The sequence below is a fragment of the Gadus morhua genome, chromosome 11 (genome assembly GCF_902167405.1).
Source record: "Gadus morhua chromosome 11, gadMor3.0, whole genome shotgun sequence".
NCBI lineage: Eukaryota > Metazoa > Chordata > Actinopteri > Gadiformes > Gadidae > Gadus > Gadus morhua.
In genome coordinates this window covers 14960917-14983369 of record NC_044058.1, presented here as the reverse complement: position 1 = coordinate 14983369, position 22453 = coordinate 14960917, and the positions used below count along the sequence as shown (strand labels likewise).

General features: G+C 48.4%; 1 protein-coding gene across 20 annotated transcripts in view; it reads left to right on the top strand.

Moving 5' to 3' along the window:
* Positions 1–22453, top strand: part of rims2a (regulating synaptic membrane exocytosis 2a) — a 133579-nt gene that overhangs the window by 52528 nt on the left and 58598 nt on the right. For 14 of the 20 annotated variants that reach the window (XM_030370096.1, XM_030370095.1, XM_030370094.1 and 11 more), the window contains 2 exons: positions 10618–11573; positions 20525–20736. In XM_030370096.1, coding sequence (XP_030225956.1) covers positions 10618–11573; positions 20525–20736 — 1168 coding nt within the window. Of the gene's footprint in view, positions 1–10617; positions 11574–20247; positions 20313–20524; positions 20737–22453 lie in introns of all 20 variants that reach the window. The other 6 variants (XM_030370111.1, XM_030370102.1, XM_030370101.1 and 3 more) reach the window with 1 other exon arrangement.

Below are 22453 nucleotides of genomic sequence, written 5' to 3'. Positions count from 1 at the left end.
TTTGGATCTCCATCAAAAGACCACCTCAGCTCATAAACACCAGAGAATGGAGGAGCAGGACTGAAACACATTGGTCTGTCCCTTCTGCTTCTAACACTTCTGTGTCTAAAACTAGATCAAACATGTCCTGATGCCTGCTGGCACCTGTGTGTGTATGTGTGTGCGTGTGCATTTGCGTGTGTGTCTGTGTTTGTGTTTTCCTTAAAGGATCAGTTGGCCATCTCAACATCTCTCTCTCATGGTGGCAACAGATCCGATGTCACAGATGAATGCCAGAACACAACCATTGTATTTCTAATGAATTACTTGCCAAGCCCCCCCCCCTAAACATGTTAATTGTTGCCCTTGATGAGTTTGTAGTTACAGGCTCTTCAGGGGGATTGCCTGCTTCTTTCTATGACCCCCGTACCATCCCACCCCAAGTTTAAATTATAGACACACAGATATAATCCTCTACACTACACTCTCTCTCTCTTGAAACCCCAGGGTTTATTTTGAACTCTAGGTGTGATAGCCGTGAACAGAAAAGTAAAGCGCTGCAACGATCGCACGAATAGAGTAAAAAAGGCTACGTATGTGTAATTGTGTATGTAATACATACCCGTGTGCATATGCACAAACACTGCTCCCTGCACGCCGGAGGACAGGACCAGGCAGGCGGTGTCGCCGCCGCCCCGTAGCTCCTAGCTAATCTTGATGCCATACTCTGCTGGGGCTCGGCCTACATAGCGCTGCAAGCGTTCTAGCGAGGAAAGAGAGAAAGGCGTCCCCAGCAGACGACGACGCGGGGTGTAGGTTGCATTACATTAGACGTAGCGCTGCGCTACGTGCTAACATGCAGGAGGACGCCGCGCCAGCCGAGTGCCGGGGCCAGGGAGGAGCGACGGAGCCTCTGATGCTCAGAGCCAATTAGCGATGTGCCGGCTCTGATCTGCTGACACTGTCAGCCCGGTGATGGATGTGGTGCCCCGCAACTTTCTGCAGCGCGGGGGGAAGGCGGGGGAGGAGGGGGGAGGAGGGGGAGGAGGGGGAGGACGGAGAACAGGAGAACAGGAGGGGAAGAAGGAGGAGGGATTTAAGGGCTGGGTGTGGTCTCTGTGTGTGTGTGTGTGTGTGTGTGTGTGTGTGTGTGTGTGTGTGTGTGTGTGTGTGTGTGTGTGTGTGTGTGTGTGTGTGTGTGTGTGTGTGTGTGTGTGTGTGTGTGTGTGTGTGTGTTTGTGTGGGAGCATGTGTATGAGTGCATCTGGGGTTGTGAATGTAACCTTGACAAACTGTCAGTTCTGTCATGTCACGCTTGTGCTTGTGTGATAGTGTTTTATAGATTTTTTTTAATCCATGTTTATGTTATATAGGCTAATGGGGCCATTAGGTTCATTATGGCAAGTTTGATGATGAGGCACTTCCAAGCACATCGCAGGGGGCGTTTTCGTTGCTGCTGTAGGCTGGATTGTGACTGTGGATCAGATCTTTCCCTTGATGGGATTTTATTATCAGTGATTGGCTCATGACTAATTTGACTTATTAAAACATTTTGTTCACCCTAACGGTGGGACGCAGAAGAGAGGCCAGCATTTTTTTTCTTCTTTTGGATAATTATAGGATGTGTTTTAATTGAGAACATTATTGAGAACATAATATATCAGCGTTGACCCAAGACATTCCAGGTTATTTGAAGCTACGAGCTGGTTGAAATAGCACATATTGCTACTTTTAGCGACTCACGATGTAGATCAACATGAAAAATGGAACCACAGTAAAATAAATAATAACGTCAGTGAATTATAGAAACATTCAGATAAGCCTGATTGCCGTAAAACACGATAATATCAACAGGACTCCTCAGCAGTCGTGTGCCTGTGCTGTTGGAGGTGTCTCCGTCCTCTCCTGACCCGACCCGCTCTTGCCACAGCTCCCCTTGATTCAGCAGCTCCACAGGGGCCCTACTCTCAACTGTAGGGCTTTGGTGTGGGGGGGGGGGGGGGGATCACGGGCGCCGGGGACGCTAGCTAACCTGTGAAGTGCTGTGTCAACAGCCAATCTCGCAGCTGCCCTCCCTCATCGCCCCCGCTGTCAGTCAGCCGTCCACCACGCCTGCTGTGCAGAGCCACAGATTGGACAGGTAGCATAGCGCGCTGTTCTCAGGTAGCAACACCGACTTCCTAGGAGAGAGAGGGGGAGGAGAGGGGGGGGGGGGGGAGAGAGACGGGGGGAACCAGGGGACAGAGAGAGGCAGAGACTGACACAGAGAGGGAATGGAAAGGCGAGTGTGTTCAAGGTGTGAGACTGCAAGGAAGACGGCAAAAGGACATTCGTGATATACCGGTAGGTGTTGTGTAAGACATGACCGCACACGTGCTCACACGCATCCACACACACACACACACACGCACGCACGCACGCACGCACGCACGCACGCACGCACGCACGCACGCACGCACGCACGCACGCACGCACACACACACACACACCCACCCACACACACACACACACACACACACACACACACACACACACACACACACACACACACACACACACACACACACACACACACACACACAAACATACACAAATTCACTGCTAAATACGCTATCTCATAGTGTACAGAACACATACTGATCACATACATACAACACATAATAAGGTTGTGGTATTATCTCTCTCTTTGACGCCACACCTCCCCTGCCACTTTTGGATGAAAAATACATGCAACACATGTAATTTGTTCAGTTTGAGGATCATGGAAAACCCGGGCTAAACAAGATTAGTGTCAGGCGGCATGCCGCTGTTGTGACCGCTGATAGATGGGAGTGGGTCATCATCCCGGCAGTGTAATCCGCTCCTGGTTGCCGGGACACCAGTGCCCCGGGAAGCCCCGTGGACCGGGATGACTTTCTGCTCCACCCTTCTCCCCTCCTAAGATCCCTGAGATCCCGTGTTATAAACCCCTGCAGCTGGGCACCAGAACCACAGCCGCCTCCGAAGCCATCGCTACCTCCGAGGCTCAGCCCAGATGGGGGGGGCCGGGCCCCTCGGGGTAAGACTAGCGTGCCGCGGGCCCAGCCAGACGTCAGCCGAGCACTTTGAGCTACGGGAGGAGTTCCAGGTGGCTGATTCTTCTAGGATATGTTTATTTGGACAGTTATTTTTCAGCAGGATTTAGTTCGGGACACTTTGGTTGGTTCTGGTCTCTCCGAGGAGTTTGTGTGTGTTTTATTCTCCTTCCCCAGACTTCCAAGATGCAACGGAGTCTGGTTGAGTTAGTCTTGGCAGTAGGGGAAGCAAAATGAGAACGCTTTTCCAAAAAACATCTTCTCTTCATCGCTCTCTCTGTCTTGCTCTCTCTGCTATTTGGAATTGCTTTTCAAGCGAAACCATTGTGGATATTTCTGTCTTTCGCTGTGATTTAGCCTGCTGCTCTCCGCTCTTCTTCCTCCTGGTGATCTAGTTTCAATAGAGAGAATTGCAGGATAGATTGCCGTCATTAGCAGGGCCAAAGATCCCTTTAAGAGGAGAAATCTGTAACACGGCACCGCTCATTTGTTCTAATTTGACTCTCCGCCATTTGTCCGCAGAGCAAACACCCCCACCCCTACATCCCTCCACCCACCAATGGCTCCTCCTCCTCCTCCTCCTCCTCCTCCTCCTCCTCCTCCTCCTCCTCCTCCTCCTCCCCCTCCTCCTCCTCCTCCAGCCCCCCACATCCCACCTCCAAGGGGGCAGCGGTGCATTCGCAGCCCCTGATTGCCTCTCCTTGGGGGCGGGGGGGCGGCGCTCGCTTATTTAACATTCAAGTTAAATAGTTCAGCAGTGGAGAACAGGCAGGCCGCGGCAGTTCTGTTGGAGCTGGTGTCACGAAGACATCACACAGGCACACACAGACACACACAGGAACACGCTCGGACACATGCAGGCGTACGCTACGGCTGTAAGTGGGCCATGCAGAGCACTGACCGTGGCTTAGCCCTCTCCCTTGCAGTACTGGAAATATAAGTAGGACATTTTCAGCAGGAGAGAGGATCCACCAGGAGGAACAGTAAGTAAAAATAAGGCTTGGTCTCCAGGCATGGCAGCGGAGTAGAGAGGAGCACCAGGCGGACCGGAGACGACCCGCGGGGGTCCGAACTGGTCTTAGTGGGTCATGGGTTGTACGCGGAGCAGTCTGAAGTGAGCTTCATCCCCGGGACCTGAACAGAATCTCCCGTGAGACAGGTGCCTAATATTGTTTGCCTTGAGTATGTATGTATCGTTTTAAATTAAAAAATTTTTTTTCGGAGGGTATTTCCTTTTCTTCGTTCCATTTGCGGAAACATTTTGTTATATTCAAAGTCCATGCTAGACCATGCAGATAGGCCATGTTTGCTATTATCCATGACAACAATACACAATGCTCGTGGCATCAATTAGTTAACGGTATTACTTATTTACGTTTACAATTGCAAATACGGAAATACTTGGAAAGTTGTGTGAGCCTGTGTGTGTGCGTTTGATGTTTGTGTGGCTGCACGTGTGTAGCTGAGAACACAAAATCAGCAACTTCTACGAAGGGTCCATCACTCACTGAGAGCTCTCTTATCGACATTCAATTATCGATGATTCGCCTAGTGAAATGGAATACCAGCATAGCCAATGGAAACGAGAAAGAGCTTTGCAATATCTAGCTCTCAAACCTATTAACTCTCCTGTAAAGACTGCATTCTTATTACGAGAGTTGTAACCGTATCGTTACTACTTTATTGTTATTTCGGTGGTCACAGCTTTAACCGTAGTAATAAGTTAGTTGTTTATTAATTGTCCACAGTTGTAATTGTAATTAGTTGCATGTTGTTGACACTTGTAACAGTAGTATGCGTGTGCAGATGTGCGTGTGTGTGTGTGTGTGTGTGTGTGTGTGTGTGTGTGTGTGTGTGTGTGTGTGTGTGTGTGTGTGTGTGTGTGTGTGTGTGTGTGTGTGTGTGTGTGTGTGTGCGTGCGTGGGTGCGGGTGTAATTATGTATTCTGTGTATTGCTGTATTAGAGGGGTCTACCCAAAGCCTGCAGCTTCCTCTCTATAAATCAGTGACCATGCTGGAGATGTCCTGTGTTGATTTATGTCTGGTGATGGCTCTTCTTTCATGTGATAATCTGCATCAAACATCAATGATTTGTGGTATAGGTCTGCTGCATGTGCTTTATTACCCAGTGTACTGGCTGAGTACACGCATATACATAGATACAGACAAACACAAACACATGCATGCAGAAGTACATACACGTGTATGATCAAGTATGACTTGGAGAGGTGGTTATCTAGCTAAACCCCTGGTCTATCGCAGCAGTTTTAGGAATGTTATTTTTGTCATGTCATACAAGAAGAAAAACAGTCAGTACATAAAGGTCTTAGCGGTTTGTGCACATGTAAGGTCACTTGTAATCTTTTAGGGTCACTCTTTTTAATCTGTCGGTCCGTAGCGTAATCCCTATGATTTCGGTGAGCCCTGGGTTTTGTGTATCACTCTGCTTTTGAATGACGATGGCGTACTTTCCACTTTCGGCGATCAGATCTAGTCCAATCAGGTTGTAGCAACCAGATCATAAAAACCCGGACCCCTGTTGGCTTCTCTATTGATGGAATTATTTTGTGTGGAATCCCAAGGTTTAGGCCGGAACAATTGTGTGTTAAAGTCTGAAACCTTTTGTGTGGACAAGTCTGATATTTTTTGGGTCACCAGGATCAAAATATCCCTGCTGGTTGAAATGAGATTTTATTTCTTACAGATTTTTGGTTTATATTAATTTTTTATTAATTCTATAGTGAAGTAAAGTTACAGTAATTCGTTAACTTCTTTCATTTAAATATAAATATATTATCTTGGCAGATCAATTGCAAGACACACCAATACCTTTGCCTACTGAAATCTCTCAGTCAGCCTGTGGTCAAAACTCTTTGTTGTAATCATCAGTCATCTGCAACGTTAAAATCAATATCATGAATCGATATTGTTGATCGATAGTTGACATGTCATTCGTGGTCCGGCACTTACATGGATGCCATCTAGACATTTTCTTTTACACACCAGAGTTCACTTCGTTATTGCAGTCGTTAGAGAACAAACATGATTGAGGAAAAGCGGCCCCAACAACTACCGTTTACTACTCCTCATTTCAATGGTCTCCTGAATAGAGAACACACAACTCTCTCTCTCTGTCTGTCTTTTGTCTCTGCGTCTCTCTCTCTCTCTCTCTCTCTCTCTCTCTCTCTCTCTCTCTCTCTCTCTCTCTCTCTCTCTCTCCACCCCGCCTGTTGTTCAAGTGATTCAAGGTGCGCTGGATATGGTACTGCGGTGCTTCCACCGCCCTGTGTGTCCGCCCATGTAGCTCACGAGTAGCGCAACGCATCTCAGCATCTCATCCTGGACGGTCCCCTGGAATTGGGAGGAGGCTAAAGAGGGAAGAAGGTGGGGGAGGGAGGGGTGGGGGGGGGGTGCGTTAGGGTTTGAGTCACGAGCCTCATCGTGACTCAAACGTTGCAGCAAGGCGTTGGCGTATAGCGTCAGGGCTGTATACTGTATATCCTTCTCTTCTGTCACTCAAGCACACTGTGGTTGCGGCTCCTGAATGCACCATGTTCACTGACTGCATCTTCTGCATGCCCCCCGTCCCCCCACCACACTGGTTATTCTCCTCCTTCCTCCCCTCTGGTTCTCTCTTTCTCTTCCCCTTCCTCTTTTTATCCACCCTTTCTCCCTCTATGTGTTTCCTCTTTCCTCCTCACCTTTCCATCCTTCCCACCCCCCTCTTTATATTTCTCCATCTCTTTTTCTTTCTCTTTTTCAAGTCCCATCATCCCTACTCCAATCTCTCCCTCACTCTCTCAGATGTTGTGTCGTGCTCCCGAGCCTCAGTTTCTCCCTCTCTCTCTCTCTCTCTCTCTCTCTCTCTCTCTCTCTCTCTCTCTCTCTCTCTCTCTCTCTCTGTCTCTCTCTCTCTCTCTCTCTCTCTCTCTCTCTCTCTCTCTCTCTCTCTCTCTCTCTCTCTCTCTCTCTCTCTCTCTCTCTCTCTCTCTCTTCTCTCTCTTCTCTCACTAGTTCACATGTGTATCAATGCCCAGACAACTGAGCTGGACAACTGATCCTTTGCTCTCCACCTCCTCTTCCTCTTCCTCCTCCTCCTCCTCCCACCTCTCCTCCTCCTCCTCCCATCTCTCCTCCTCTTTTTGTACCTGTGTCCGTGGCCCAGTAAAGCCAGTCTCCCATGCCTGGCTCAGTATTGTCACAGTGGCGGTGGCAGTGGCAGCGCTGCGGCGGCTTCTGGGGAGCTAACAGCGGGCCACAGAGAGCCCATTATGACATCTGCGGCAGCGGGGGGGAACTTGGTAATAGTGTACAATATTTAGTGCTGCGCCACGGCTCTGTTGTTGTGCTTAGTGTGGGCAGGTTTGGCTCTGACAGTATTAGCATCATGATGCAGTGGCTGATGAGTGGAATAAGGAGAGAGAGCCAGACTCGCTGGTTTACATAAGCAGCACTCTCCCTCTCTCTATCTTTCTCTGCCTCTCTCTATCTGTCTCTCCCTCTCTCTCTCTCTCTCGCACTCCCAGGAGTAACTTTCCCTTTCACCTTCTCTACATGTCTCTCTCACCTTCTCTCTCTGTCTTCTCTTTCTCTATCGCTCTCCCTCTCTCTACTCTCTCTCCCTCTATCCTCCTTCTCTCCTCTATCTCTCTCTCCCTCTCGCCTCTCTCTCTCTTCTCTCTATCTCTCTCCTTTGCTTTCCCTGCCTCTGTCCCGGTCTCTCCTTCTCTCGTCTTTCTCAGTCCCTGTACTCTCTCTTTCTTCTCAACTCTATCCTGTCTCATCTCTATTGCCTTCTCTCTCTCTCTCTCTCTCTCTCTCTCTCTCTCTCACTCTCACTCTCTCTCTCTCTCTCTCTCTCTCTCTCTCTCTCTCTCTCTCTCTCTCTCTCTCTCTCTCTCTCTCTCTCTCTCTCTGTCTCTCTCTCTCTGTCGTCTCCTCTATCTCTCTCTCTCTCTCCCTCTCTCTCTCACTCTGTGTTCGGCGGGAAGGGCAGACGAGGCCAGACGAGACAGCCCATAATAGGGGGGCGTTTGATTTATTACATTTTTATTAGTTTAATTATTTTATGCTGGCAGTCTGTGTACGTGTGTGTGTGAGTGTGTGTGTGTGTGTGAGTACAAGCCACGCATGTGTTCTGTATTCATTGGGCACCAGCCAGTGGCTCTGAAAACATACTGCACTGTCGGCAACCCCCACGCACACTCACACGCGCACGTGAACACACACACACACACACACACACACAGACAGACACACACACACATTGACTCGTCGCGTTGTCTGCAAGCCACCATATGGAGGCGTTTGACGTGCTGACTACACATCTTACTACCCCCCCCTACCCCCACTCCCTCCTTTTATTTTTTTATTTTGGGGTCGGTCGGTCTGAGTCACACTGAGCCCTGCCCCTATACCCGGCACATCATTTGTGCTGGCTCCTCACTTTGTGGATTTGTGAATGAAGCTCCCCCCATTTTGCTCACTGTCCAGCAGCAGGCCATGAATAATGCATCACGCAGCCTCTCTCTCCTGGCTCCACAGCCCTATCTGAATGGGAGCCTGGCCGGACAACAAAGGTGACGGAGGAGTTTGTACGTAGGCCTTCTTGTGTTTTGAATGGCTGGGGATGTACAGGGGTACGGTGAAGCACCTACCCTGCTCTATTTTATCCGTCCATTATTTTTGTCCCTCTGATCGTTTGTCTTATGTTGCTCGTATCCATAATGGATGACGATGAAACAGACATGTGTGAAGGAGCCCGATGTGGGTTTTCATACCATCCTGCATGCTGATCCCCTCTTCCTCACCCGACCTGCCCTGTCGCAATGCTCGTGACTCGGCAGGTAACCGGAGAGCAACATCCCTTGTACGCATTTTTTTCTCTTTGCTAAACGTCTCCATTCATTCAGTAATGTTGACAAGCGCAATTGTGTGTCACACCATTGCACCATTGCAAAAACAACCAGAAACCTTTTTGCTATGCACAGTCGATCCGATGACGTACACGCCTTGATCCTTCATCATACTGCTTCCCTGACGTGAGATTAAATATTCACCGTGGTCCAAGCTGAAACTTAACCCGGTGAGCTCAATTTGGGCCGGTCATGCATCAGCGCATCAAGTGTCGTGTTATTGTTTATTCATTATACATGCTCACTACCGTCTAAATACGGCTCTTGGGCGGAGGTCACCACCCCTTTAACGTTTCCTATCACCTGCTATTTCGAGAGGCGGGGGGAAAGAATGCCGTGTTTCAGCCAATCACACGCCAGGCTCTGTCATCCCTGTTACTGAGGAGAGCTAGCAGCAATGATTAATGAAGTTGGAGGAAGCTGATGGAGCGTTCTCATGGTTCAAATTGAAACGAATGCTTGGTGGAGCTTTCCGCCCCGCACACTCAAAAGCCTTTCGCTTTCTCGTTCTGAAAGAAAGCTTACGTGGAGCAAAATATGACTAACTATGAATCACAGATTTTATATGATGAATGCAACATGATTTCTCCGCTCGATACATTTCATTCTGGCTCCTCTTGGCGATGATGGAAATGATTAAATTGCCATTTTTTATTGAATATAATATAGAAAATGAACTGTTCTGCCAATTTAAATGAAGACATTTGAAACAAAGCAGTTGGGGGTGTGGTATAATGGTTGTATAGATTTGTTATTTTCTCAACATGTTGTCCTACATATTCTGTATTTAGTGTTCTTCGTTATTGGCATTCAGCCTTTTAAGAGAGATTTAGGAGAGATACAACAGGGTACATTTATTTATTTGTTAGGCCCTGAATTTTTTATCAAAGGGCCAGTAAATTGCTAAAAACGTTATTTTGGTGTATTTGAGGAGCAGAACAATAGAGGATTTCAATATTGGAGTGTTATGCAGATGTGGTCGATTTTACCAAGCCTCAGTTTCCCTCTCTCTCTCTCTCTCTCTCTCTCTCTCTCTCTCTCTCTCTCTCTCTCTCTCTCTCTCTCTCTCTCTCTCTCTCTCCACACCTCTCTTTCTGTCTCCTCGCCGCTCTCTATTCTTCTCTCTAAGTCTGTGTACATGTCTGGGGCGAGCGAGGGGCGAGCGTTGCACGTCTGCTTTCATGTGCACATGACGCAGGCGGAGGCCCACGCAGAGCCAGGGCAAAGTAGAGCAGGGCTGCTGTACGGCGGCAGACTGTAGACGCTCAGACTGCCGGCCCACAGGGGCAGCGCGGGGAGGCCTGATGAGCCACTGTGGAGGCTCCTGTCTGGGAGATCGCTTTCATCAACACCTCCTTGCTGGCGGCACGGAGCGCCGCCAGGCACACAGAAGATTCGCAAATAGAGTTATAGATGTAAAAAAAACGCAACAGAAGTCAGAATTGACACCACACGCACTCACAGAAGCACCGTACGCACACATACGTGAATCACGTTCTAGCCTAGAGATCTGAAAAAAATGGCAAAGAATTGGGAAACCATCCTTCATCATGTGACTCTTCTTCTGCACCATTCATCGAATGTCTCAACTTTATTTGTATTTAAAAAAAAAGTATCGCCCACTGAAACGTTTTCCGTTTGATTGACAGGAAACGAAGCCCATCCGCATCCAGGGATCCAAACCAAAAGTACGACCAAAGGGAGGGGGGCGACCACAACCAGCATGCCCCGGGGGTCGGCGGCATGCCTCGATCACCGTCCGACTACGGAGACGGGGACCCTCGGCGGGCTCCGCGGGGCCCTCACATGTACACGGACGCCGACTCGGCGCGGGCCGGCTACCGGGACCGCCGGGGGCCGGGGCGCTGGCACTCCCAGGAGTACCCCCTGGACCAGGAGCTAGACGGGCCCAGCGAGTACGAGCTGCAGCGCCAGCGGCAGGAGGAGTTCCAGACCCGCTACCGCAGCGACCCCAACCTGGCCCGCTACCCCGTCAAGCCCCAGCCCTATGAGGAGCAGATGCGCATGCACGCCGAGGTGGGCCGCATGAGGCACGAGCGGCGCCACAGCGACGCGTCCCTGGCCTACACGGAGCAGGACGAGCCCGCGCCCATCCGCCTGTCCCGCCAGCACCTCACCGAGCGCCGGCCGCCCCTGGCGGGACAGCGCTCGTACTCGGTGGACCGCTCCTCCCCGGGACCCGGGGGCCACGGGGGCTACCGGACCTCCAACCACAGCCCGCCCACGCCCCACCGCAGCCCCGTGCTGGGGGAGCGCCCGGGGGACGTGCGGAGGTGCGACCCGGCCGGCGACCCCCTGCGGAGGCAGCAGCAGCAGCAGCAGCAGCAGCAGCACCACCTGGACCCCAGCTCGGCCGTACGCAAGACCAAGCGGGAGAAGATGGAGAGCATGCTGCGCAACGACTCGCTGAGCTCCGACCAGTCCGAGTCGGTGAGGCCGCCGCCGCCCAAGCCCCACAAGACCAAAAAGGGAGGGAAGATGCGGCAGGTGTCCCTGAGCAGCTCGGAGGAGGAGCTGGCCACCACGCCGGAGTACACCAGCTGTGAGGACGTGGAGCTAGAGAGTGAGTCAGTCAGTGAGAAAGGTAGGGAGACGCTGCTTTTCCACTGCCCGCGCGCACTGCTCACTAAGACATTCAGTATCGCCGGACACATTGGTTACTATTCATGTTGTACTAGATTCTCGTGTCATAGTCCTAGTTTAAGGTAATGTGCAAGTCGCTAGTTGCTAGTAATGGTCGTTTTACGGCTTTGACTCATCTCTCATACATTTGTTGATGTTGTTGTTGATGTTGTTGTTGATGTTGTTGTTGCTGAAATAACCTTTTTGATCCCTCACAGTTCTTGATATTGTGTGGTCACCTATTTTTCCTTGTGTGTGTGTGTGTGTGTTTGTGTGTGGGTGTGTGACTGACCGCACTGTGTTTCTAACTGCATAATATATGAATCTATTCCCGGAGTTGCAGTGAAGAGTGTAATGCTCTGACGATGCACCCAGATGCATGTCAATAATGTTAAATATTTCTTGTGTATGTATGTGTATGTTGGCTACATGTTTGTGTGTGTGGGGATGTATTGGTGTATATGTTTATTTCTTGTGTATGTATCTGTTTTCTGTGTGTGTGTGTATGTTTGTGTACGTGTGTGTGTACGTGTGTTACTTGTGTATGTGTATGTTAGAGTTTGTTACTTGTGTATGTTTGTGAGTGTGTGTGAGTAACTGTATTTCAGTGTGTATGTGTGTGCGTGCATATGTGAGTGTGTGTGTGTCTGTGTGACACCAGTGTGTGTGTGTGTGTCTGTGTGGAAGTTAAGTGTTTCACCTTGTAGTGGTCCTGTCATCTGTCAGTCCTCATCCAAGGATTTACATGTTATACAGTGGACTAAATACTGATCTTTATATTATGTAATGAGAGGAAAGGTGAACCAAAAGCATATGCGTGCGACTTAGTAGCACAATTATGTCGTTCTTCTTTGGAATATAGGGAACTTTTAGAATGAACCACATCAGCAAACAGTGTCGAAACCGAGGCTGACACAAAACAAACTGAGTACGGCGACAGGATATGTATTCGTCGATCAAGCGTATAAACATATTTTTTTGTATACAGTGTAAAAAAATGAGTACTGTACAACGTGGCTATGTGCCGGCTTATCAATGAAGAGCATACACTCTGATTCTCCAAACATCTCCCAATGATGTCAAAAGTCCCGCATTTTAATTAAAACATGTATAGCCAAAGGTAATTAAACAGTGGAGGGCAATCAACCCCCCCCCCCCCGCCCTCCCCTTTTAGGTTTAACTTTCAAACTTATCTGTAGAACAGAGGAGCTGGAGAAATGGCTACTCTCTGGCAGAGTCCATCGTGGAGCTCCAAGTGACAGTTTGTAGCTTGTGGTTTTATGTAGCTTGTTACTCCCCATCTAATCTCCACGCTCTCTCTCTCTCTCTCTCCCTCTCTCTCTCTCTCTCTCTCTCTCTCTCTCGCTCTCTCTCTCTCTCTCTCTCTCTCTCTCCTTTTTCCTCATTCCGCTTCTGCTCCTCTCTCTCTCTCTCTCTCTCTCTCTCTCTCTCTCTCTCTCTCTCTCTCTCTCTCTCTCTCTCTCTCTCCCCCTCCCTCCCCCTCCTCCAAGAGAGATGCGGGCAGATAGTCTGTGCACACAAAGGTTATCTACTTTACCGCAATGCCCCCAAACCACGCCGGTGATGTCATCCCTTTTAGAGAGTGGCCTTTCAGAAGTCCAAGAGACAGGATTAGGCCGGGCCAAATAGGCCGAGGCGGTGCTGGAGCATACGGCTGCTCCGATGCTTTGAGGTTCAGAAGTTGTACCATTAAAACACACACACACACACACACACACTCACACACACACAGAGTAGCATTACAGTACAGGAAAGCAGACAGCTAGATGTTCCTACCGTGTCTAGAATATCGAGACGAAAAGGTCCTTTGGAAAAGCAGTGTTATTGTTGATTGTCTGCTGCATTATGTTCTCGAATTGCTAAGGTTTTATGGGGCTTTTAGATTTTGATCCTGCAATACTCCATTTTGATAGGGAGTGAAACGGACTATATATGTTAGTTTGATGCCCTTCCTAAGTACATTACGAGGAGAAATCCATGCATCCATCCATCCACAATCCCCATGTTGCCGACAGGGAAGGCAGGTACCTGTATTACACTACAAGTTAGTCAATCAAACTACTACGGCCGTCTCGCCACCTTCAATATGTAAACGGTGTCTTTATTATGCGCCCTTTTATAGAGGATTGTCATCCGGACCCTCCAGCATTTGGCCACTTGACCGGCCCACCTGGCCCATGGTTGTCGTAATTGCAAATTGATCTTGTTGTCAAACCTTTAATTATGGCAGCCTTTACCTTGGTGGTGTCAAAGAGAGTGCTCAACAGGAGAGGAGAAATTGGACATGTTTACCGGGCACAGAAGGAGGGCAGGCGGCCAAGTCAGACTCCAGGGAGAAAACTGAATGACAACCTTAAAACATGAAGGGAATGCAAATCCCAGAGTGAAACGATGAGGGGCAGACGACTGATGAGACTGTTGGCCGAGTGGCCGCAGATGACTGAAGGTATTCAAGTCTCTGGATTGCTGAATTTTTCTTCAGTTTGTACATTGCGCAGCGCTCTCTGGATAATAGACACGCTGGAATGGCAGCCCTCCAGTGTGCCTGGTTATGTAACTATCCTCGACCAAAGGAAACCGGAACCACTGCTGCATTATTGATGTCGGGGGGTTCCCGCGCATCCAGGTAACCATGGCTTGAACCGGAGCGCAGGAGCACAATCGAGAGACATTTTGTTTGAATTATATGTCGTTTTATAGTCTGTCTGCCTATCCATCAGGTTAGTCAGTGTAGGACATAGTAGATAAGAAATATGTAGGTCAACTGTTGAGTTGATAACAGGAGCTGCGGTGTTGATGTTAGCGATGGCTAGAGCTCGATGTTAGTAGTGGCATGTGGGCTGGAAACTGACAAAAACGTAAATTTCCCTGAACCATTTATCATTTTTAAATGGAGTTTCTTCATGTGCGTTGTTTTAAAGTAGACTTAATAATGTAACACGCAGAGTTCTAAAAAAACCCTGATCCAAACTAAAGGTAAAATCAATACATCGTATTGATCGACTCACATTACACAGGCCGCCTCTCATCTGCTCCCTTACAGCTAATGCTCTCTATCAAATAATACATCAACTACACGGATGACTCAGAAAATTAGCATGAGTTGACGTGACGAATATGCTCAATGTAAACGCACTGCTTAACCAGCGTCGGCTTTCATACGTTTGATATCAATCACATACCAACAGGTGTGTGTTTTCCACGCACATTTCAGCACTACAGACGGATTCCCCTAAGAGGCCACCTCGTCCACATATCACTTTGATTAGCTGACCTGACAAAGGATAATCTCCACCGCGTGTAGCGTGCATAGCAAGCACTCTCTGATGAGCCCTGCTACTGTGCAAAGCACTTTTCCCCCCTTACAACAGCAGTGTGAGGGGGGGAGGGGGACGAGGCAGCTAAGCAGAGAACATCAATTGTAATCGCATGCGAAGCGAGCATGCGAGAGAGAGAGACAGAGAGACAGCGAGAGGTAGAGAGAGCGGGAGGAAGGGTCAGGGATAGAGAGAGGGAGAAGAGAGATATAGAGCAAGAGAGAGAGATGGAGTCCGAGAGAGATGAAACCGAGGGCAGAAGGTATCTTTAGGTCATATGTGTGGGGGCCACTCAGTGTGTGCATGCCAAGACTGACCAGGATGTGAGTTGTGTGTGTGAGTGTGTTTGTGTTTGTGTGTCCGTGTGTGTGTGTGTGTCCATGCGTTCGTCCTTGTGTGTAGATTGAGTAGCCCTAAAAATGTCCTTTTGCTTTTCAAGCCCTCTATAACCCTTAAGGAGCTTCTTCAGAGCAACGGGGCTGACGCGCAGAGTAGGGAGAGCCTGGGTTAAGTGGAGTGACAGGCAGCAGACCTAGAGATGATGAAGAAGCAGTAAGAAGAGGAGGAGGAGGGAGGGAGAGAGAGAGAGAGAAAGAGATGGGAGAGTGGAGGGCGTGCCAGCTGTAATGGGCCTGGCTTGTGTCTGTAAAGGCCAGTGGGCTGATTTAGTGTGATGGTGCTCTCGATCCATTTTCCTATTTATTGATCCCCCTGACATGCACCCTCATAATAGTGCCGAGCAGACAGAAAAAGAAGAAGCTGGCCGGCTAACTGAGGGGAAGACGGTGGTCATTTTGTAGTGCAAGCTACCCAAGTTAAAGCATTTAAGCACCCTGGGGACTGCTTCCCGCACACCTGGGTTTGTTTATTAGGACTGTAGTGTGTTCGCTAATGGCCGATCGTCCCTTTCGGTCCAGCTTAACAGCTGATAATGCAGTTTTATGAGAATGTGAGCACGGCTAAAACTGAGATGCCATCACTATGACATCCCATGTGAGAAGAGCACAATTGATTCTCCTGTTATTTGTTCATTGGTAGGTACCGGCTTTTGCAATAAATAAAGTCTAACACAGTAGGTGTTCAAAAATGACATCTTAACACATACAGCCGTGTACCGCATATGCCCCGACAAAAGTCTAATCTTTCAGATTCTACCTCCCGTCCAAAACCGTTCCATGTTCTCGTCTCCTCAAACCCGGGTCCCTCAGCTCATACACAGCTCACGTGGTTACCATAGTTACCATATTTAAACATGCCTTCCATCCCCCCTGCCCCCCCGCCCCCCCGCCCCCCATGAAATGTAGTAAAAGCAGCATCAATAATTAATGATCCAATTAATAGTTTACACTGGTTTTTATTGAGCTGTCATAGTGATGGAGAGGCTGCCGCTGGTGAACTCCTCCGTGGGCCGCTCCGCGCGGCCCGGCCTGAATCAGCACTTTGCTGCTGGGGGCCACGGAGCCCGGGGAGCATGGTGGGGCCTGCGCTCAGGCTGCTGATCCCCACAATTTATGGCCATGATGACTTTCCTGCTCGCTGAGAAACCACACATGCACGCACAATGCACACATACACACACAAATGCACGCACAAATACACGCACGCACACACACACACACACACACACACACACACACACACACACACACACACACACACACACACACAAACACACACACACATACCCACATACACACCGGCTAGCCAAGAAAATACACACACACAACCACGCACAAATGCGTGCACACACACATATATACACACCGGCTAGCCAAGGAGATCATAGCCCTCTACAGCTACCGGCTGGGTGGGGGGTGATGGGGGCAGGAGCTATTTGCTCCACTCCTCTGGCACACCCCCACATTCACAGCCAACGTTGATGGACCATGTTGGAATATCAGCCATGCAAAAGCCAGCAGAGCTTGGGCATCAGTCTCAAGGCGTCTCGGCGATCTGTACGTTTCAAGAGGAAGTCAAGGAGCAGATCACCAATGTGTGAAGGTTAAGGCCAATGTAGAGAGGGAGAGAGGGAAGAAGAGAGACAGAGAGAGAGAGAGAGAGAGAGAGAGAGAGAGAGAGAGAGAGAGAGAGAGAGAGAGAGAGAGAGAGAGAGAGAGAGAGAGAGAGAGAGAGAGAGAGAGAGAGAGAGAGAGAAAGAGAAAGAGAAAGAGAGAAAGAGAGAAAGAGAAGGAGAAGGGTAGTGAGAAAGAGAGGGAGAGAGAAGGAGTGGGACAGGGAGAGAGAGTGCAAGAGAGAGCGAGAGGGGGGCAGCCAAAGACCCCAAAAATTAAGGCTTTTTAGTTGTTTCTTTAGGGGGGCTAATGCAACCGCACGGCCGCTGTTAGTGCAGGTCACTCCCCCTGCAAAGGCGTCTGTCCCGGTTAAGCTGCGTCCTGGTGTGTGTGGCTGTGACAGAGCAGCAGCTGGGAGCCAGAGAGGCTAATCAGCCGTGTCACATGTTGGTAACAGAGGGCCGGAGAGGGCATGGCCCATCTGGGGACGTACCCAATGTTGTTATCACAGCGCCTAACTGTGTATACTAAGTGGTTTTAACACTCCCCTCCATGAATGAATAGTAGTAGCAGGTCGAGAGAGAGACAGCGAGAGAGAGAGAGAGAGAGAGAGACAGAGAGAGAGAGAGTGAGACAGACAGACAGACACAGGGGTTTAGAGGGGGAGACAGAGAGAGATAATGGGTGTAAGCATGTTTGTTTGACCTTGCAATCTCATAGGGAAGGTTCTTTCTTTGTTTTTTACATTTGACAATTAAGTTTCTTTTTAGTTCCGTAATGGTGGCCAAATATTTAAAAATACTGAATTGAACAGAACTATAAAGAGAGAAAATAAAATATTTATTTTAAATACAAAAGGATCTAAGCGGCATTCATCTCCTGCCTTACCCCCCCCCCCCAACACATACTCTATCTCTCACACACACACACACACACACACACACACACACACACACACACACACACACACACACACACACACACACACACACACACACACACACACACACACACACACACACACGCACTCACACAAACACACACAATCACCCCTTGCATCTTACAGCATGCAGTGTCTATTTTTATGCCCGACCCATCAGTGGTTCTGATTGGCTCCTAAGGCAGGAAGAAATGACCCAGTATGGATCCACTAGGTGCAGCATTTATTGTATTTCCTTATTTATTTATTTTGTTGTAGGGGAGATGGAGTGTGTTTAAATGTGGTGTTGTAGCATGTCTTCACAGGGCGGCAGTTTTGCAACTGCGGCCATAGTTTAAAAGGGTACAAACATACAATGGACACGGATACATGGATACACTAGTACACCATTATAAGGTAACTGGCTCTTTTTCTTATAACCATACCTACAGTAATTCAGCTGGTCAATTTTGAATTCATGCATTAATTAAATTAATTCAAGTATATTTCCTAATGCTCAATTTCATTTGTGTATTATCATTTTTTAAACATATCAGCACCATTCTGAAACTTCTGTAAACTATCCCAAAATATTTAACACATACAACATAACATATACATGAATTGGCTAATTAAAACTACAGTATCACTCACACAGGTCACCACAGGCCACCCATGTCTGTATCATTCTACAAATAGACTCCCGACACACCTCTCACAGAAAGCAATTGTTCCTTTTCCTCTTGAAAGTTCAACCCTATGTCTTAACTGGCTATACGTTTCCCTATTTTTGATTAGCTTAAGCTTATAATCATATTGGAAGTGGTGGTGGGATGTTCCTTCTTGCAAAAGCTTTTAGGTACCGAAGGTAGAAAAAAAGAGAATCAGTGCCTTTTCGCAAAACAAATTAACTTTCTCACTCTTACTTTTAGGGGTCTGATAACCAATGATCCTCTAGTGGCCATGTATGTGTAATACACAATTGTGAAAACAGCCCTGCAGTGAACAACCATACGCACAAGAAGCTATTCAAGGCAACACATAAACCCACAGAGTACATAGACAGTAGATATATAACTCAGAAACAAGCTGATTGATTGTACCACAAATACCTGGGAAGTAAAACAGAGTGATGCCCTGGAACATCAAACAGTTCCATCATGGCCGTTCACTCAGGCTGCCCATTTCCTGAGGCCCGATGCCCACTGATGCGGCTGTCAAAGGACTTACAATCTGGGCTCCATCTTAAAAAGCTCTCCCTGGTGCACTTTAGATGGAGGTCAGTTAAGGCAGGGCCACGTTAAACATATTAGCCATCTGCCCTGCTTCCTCTCGCAGATACAGCCCGGATAAGATAGCGGAAACCCCTGCTTTGTTTTAAACCGACGTCAATGTGAATGTAAAATGGAGCAGGCTTTTAATAAGGGAATAACTTACACGACTGTCTGCCCGCTGCTTCGGTCAAGAGGTTACACCTCATAAAGGTCCAGATGACAGGAAGAGAGAAGGCAAGGAGGAAAAGTGCCCTCTGAAAGAGGCTGATATCCAATAGAGCCAAAATATAAATACTCAAATCTAGTTCTTAACTGTGTGTATTTGTGTGCGTGTGTGTGTGTGTCTGTGTCTGCATGTGGGTGATTGCGTTTGATTGTGTTTGTGTGTGCATGTACCTGTCTGTGTGTGTGTGTCTGTATGTGTGTGTGCGTGCGTGCGTGTTTGTGTGTGTGTGTGTTGGTGGGTGTGTGTGTTTGTGTGTGTGTGTGTGTGTGTTTGTGTGTGTGTACCTGTGTGTGTGTGTATTGATCTGCGTGTATGCGTCTGTGTCTGTCTGTCTGTCTATAAAACATATATTGATGTGTTCCATATAATATTGCTGCATTATTGTGTTCCTGTTCATTCACAGGGAATTGACAGACGTGTCCCGCGATGCTGAAGTACTTTTACCTGTTGTTTTCTTTGTATATATAATATGTGATTTTACTTGTGGCTCTTGTCCACTCCTGTGTGTGTGTGTGTGTGTGTGTGTGTGTGTGTGTGTGTGTGTGTGTGTGTGTGTGTATGTGTGTGTGTGTGTGTGTGTGTGTGTGTGTGTGTGTGTGTGTGTGTGTGTGTGTGCGTGTGTGCGTGTGTGCGTGTGTCTCTGTCTGTGTATACGTGTCCGGTGATCCTTTGTATGACTCTGCGGTGTCCTTACCGGCCCCTCTCGATGTCCTCTTCTGTGTGTGTGCGTGCGCATGTGTGTGTGTGTGTGTATGTACGTTTGAGCGCTTGGTACCCCCCCCCCCCCTCCCCCCACCCCCCAACCCGCCCCCCCCCCCCCCCCCCCCCCCCCCCTCCTCCTCCCCCTTCCTCCCCCACCCCTTACAGATTTGGATGGCCATTGGTGGGATCATACGTCTTGGCATAGCAGCGAAGCCTCCCCAATGTCTTTGGTGAGACATGCGGAGCCCTGCCAGCACCCCCTCCCTTCCCCCTCCCTCCCCTATCCTCCCCCTCTCTAACCCCCCCCCCCTCCCATCCCCTCCCCCAAGTCCTCCTTCTCTCAAGTCTTTTGTCATTTTCATGTTTCCTTTGTTTTATTTACACCTCTGCATGTCTTTTCTGTTTTTTCTTTCTATTTTTTTGTTTTATCCCACACCTGTAGGGGACAGTCAAAGGGGAAAAAGACAAACTATTGAGCAGACATATATGTCCGAGCCGACACACACCTTATCTGAGAGACAAAAGAAAATGGTGCGGTTTGGGGGAAACTCATTTGAAGAGGACTTGGCATGGTGCGAGCCCCAGGTTAAAGACTCTGGAGTTGATACGTGCAGTAGCACTACCCTAAACGAGGAGCATAGCCATAGTGAGAAGGTACTGAGACAATTGAGCCTGCTTTGTTTTCTTTATTATTCTTATTGTTCTATTATTATTCCTATTTTGATCTTTTAATGATTTGATATATAACCAATACCAATTTCTCAAAAAAAATTGTTTGCTCTCTTGAAACTGTTAATGGGTGGGCTGTTTTTGTCCTTTGGATTTGATTTAATTTGACATTTTATAACCCTTTGGGCTTTGGATATTTTACTTGGATGATTGAACTTTGGCTGCACATTGCTCTGTGTTGCCAAAAAAAAGTATTCTTCTTTTTTTTCCCTTGGTTTATTTCTTCTTTGTTTGAGGGTGGGACAGGGGGTCACACATTTAGCTTGCCACTTGCTATTGTGCTCTATGACCAGAAATGACCCCTCACAGTCTGCAGGGCAGCACTGAAACACACCCCTGTGTTTGTGAAGGCACACGGGTGGCTCACCTCGTTGCATGCGAGTTCTCTCTGCGTACCTTGTCTTCTTGCTCTGCGGCGGCCATGTTTAGTGGGTCAGGGAAACCCTCCCCCCCCCTCCCCTCACTCTGCTGCCCAACCTGCCCCCCCCTCACCTGAACACTTTCTCACACACATATATACCTACACACACACACAAGCAAATACACACACACAAACACACACACACACACACACACACACACACACACACACACACACACACACACACACACACACACACACACACACACACACACACACACACACACACATACAAACACATACACATTTCCTACACATACACACGCACACATCCATACACACATAAATACATACATAGTAAAAAACACACATGCAGAAACATGCAGGCGCCCACACACAGACACCAGTCCATCCTTCTCACCCTTAACTCTAATCCTAAACCCTTAACCGTCAATACCAAAACCCAAATTAGGCACACTTAAGAAATGCATTAAAAATATCACGTAAAATAAAAATTGAACAGGAAAGATCAGATTAATATAAATATATTTCTAAACACAGACCAATAAGGTCCTTTGTTTTTCTTTTCCCCTTTTCACTGCCATGTCTGTGATCACATCCCATTTGGGTTTTGTGGCTTTGATTCCATCGCTGTCCTTCACTCTTTTCATGATCTTCCTGAGAAAGTACAAACAAAAACACTCATCCCCCATTTGTTATTCGTCTGCTAGAATGCCATTGTTGCCCCCCCCTATTCCCGTCGTTTTTGCCAATTGCATAATGTCCTATTCTTAAACAACCCGACATAGTGCACTTGAGGTGGGTCTTAGTGTACCCTTGTGTTGCGTGGAGCGCTCATTGAGCGAGAGGCCCACAGCCCTCGTCTCGAGTGTCGGGGCTCTGCCTGCGTTATCTCTGCATGGGTCGCTGCTGCATGAAGCTCTAGTCTCCACCGGCGCAGGGACAGGCTCTCACAAGCTCAACCCCATCCTGAAATCCGCCTAATAGACCTTTAAGGCCATACTGGGCGTGTGCTCTGCCAACATTTCTTTTGAATTGGTTATATCTATCTATCCATGGCCTTGTTCAACAAGTGGATATCAACCTCTTAGAAAAACATGTAGCCATTTAAAAGTAGGATTTCTGCAGAGTTTGTGCGAGCTTCTCCTTATCTCACTTGAATTGACAAACCTGTTCACCCACTCCCCACCACAAGCTCCCTCCCCCCCATCCAACACCCAACCCCCACCCCCACCCCCCCCCCCACCCCCCTCCGCCCCA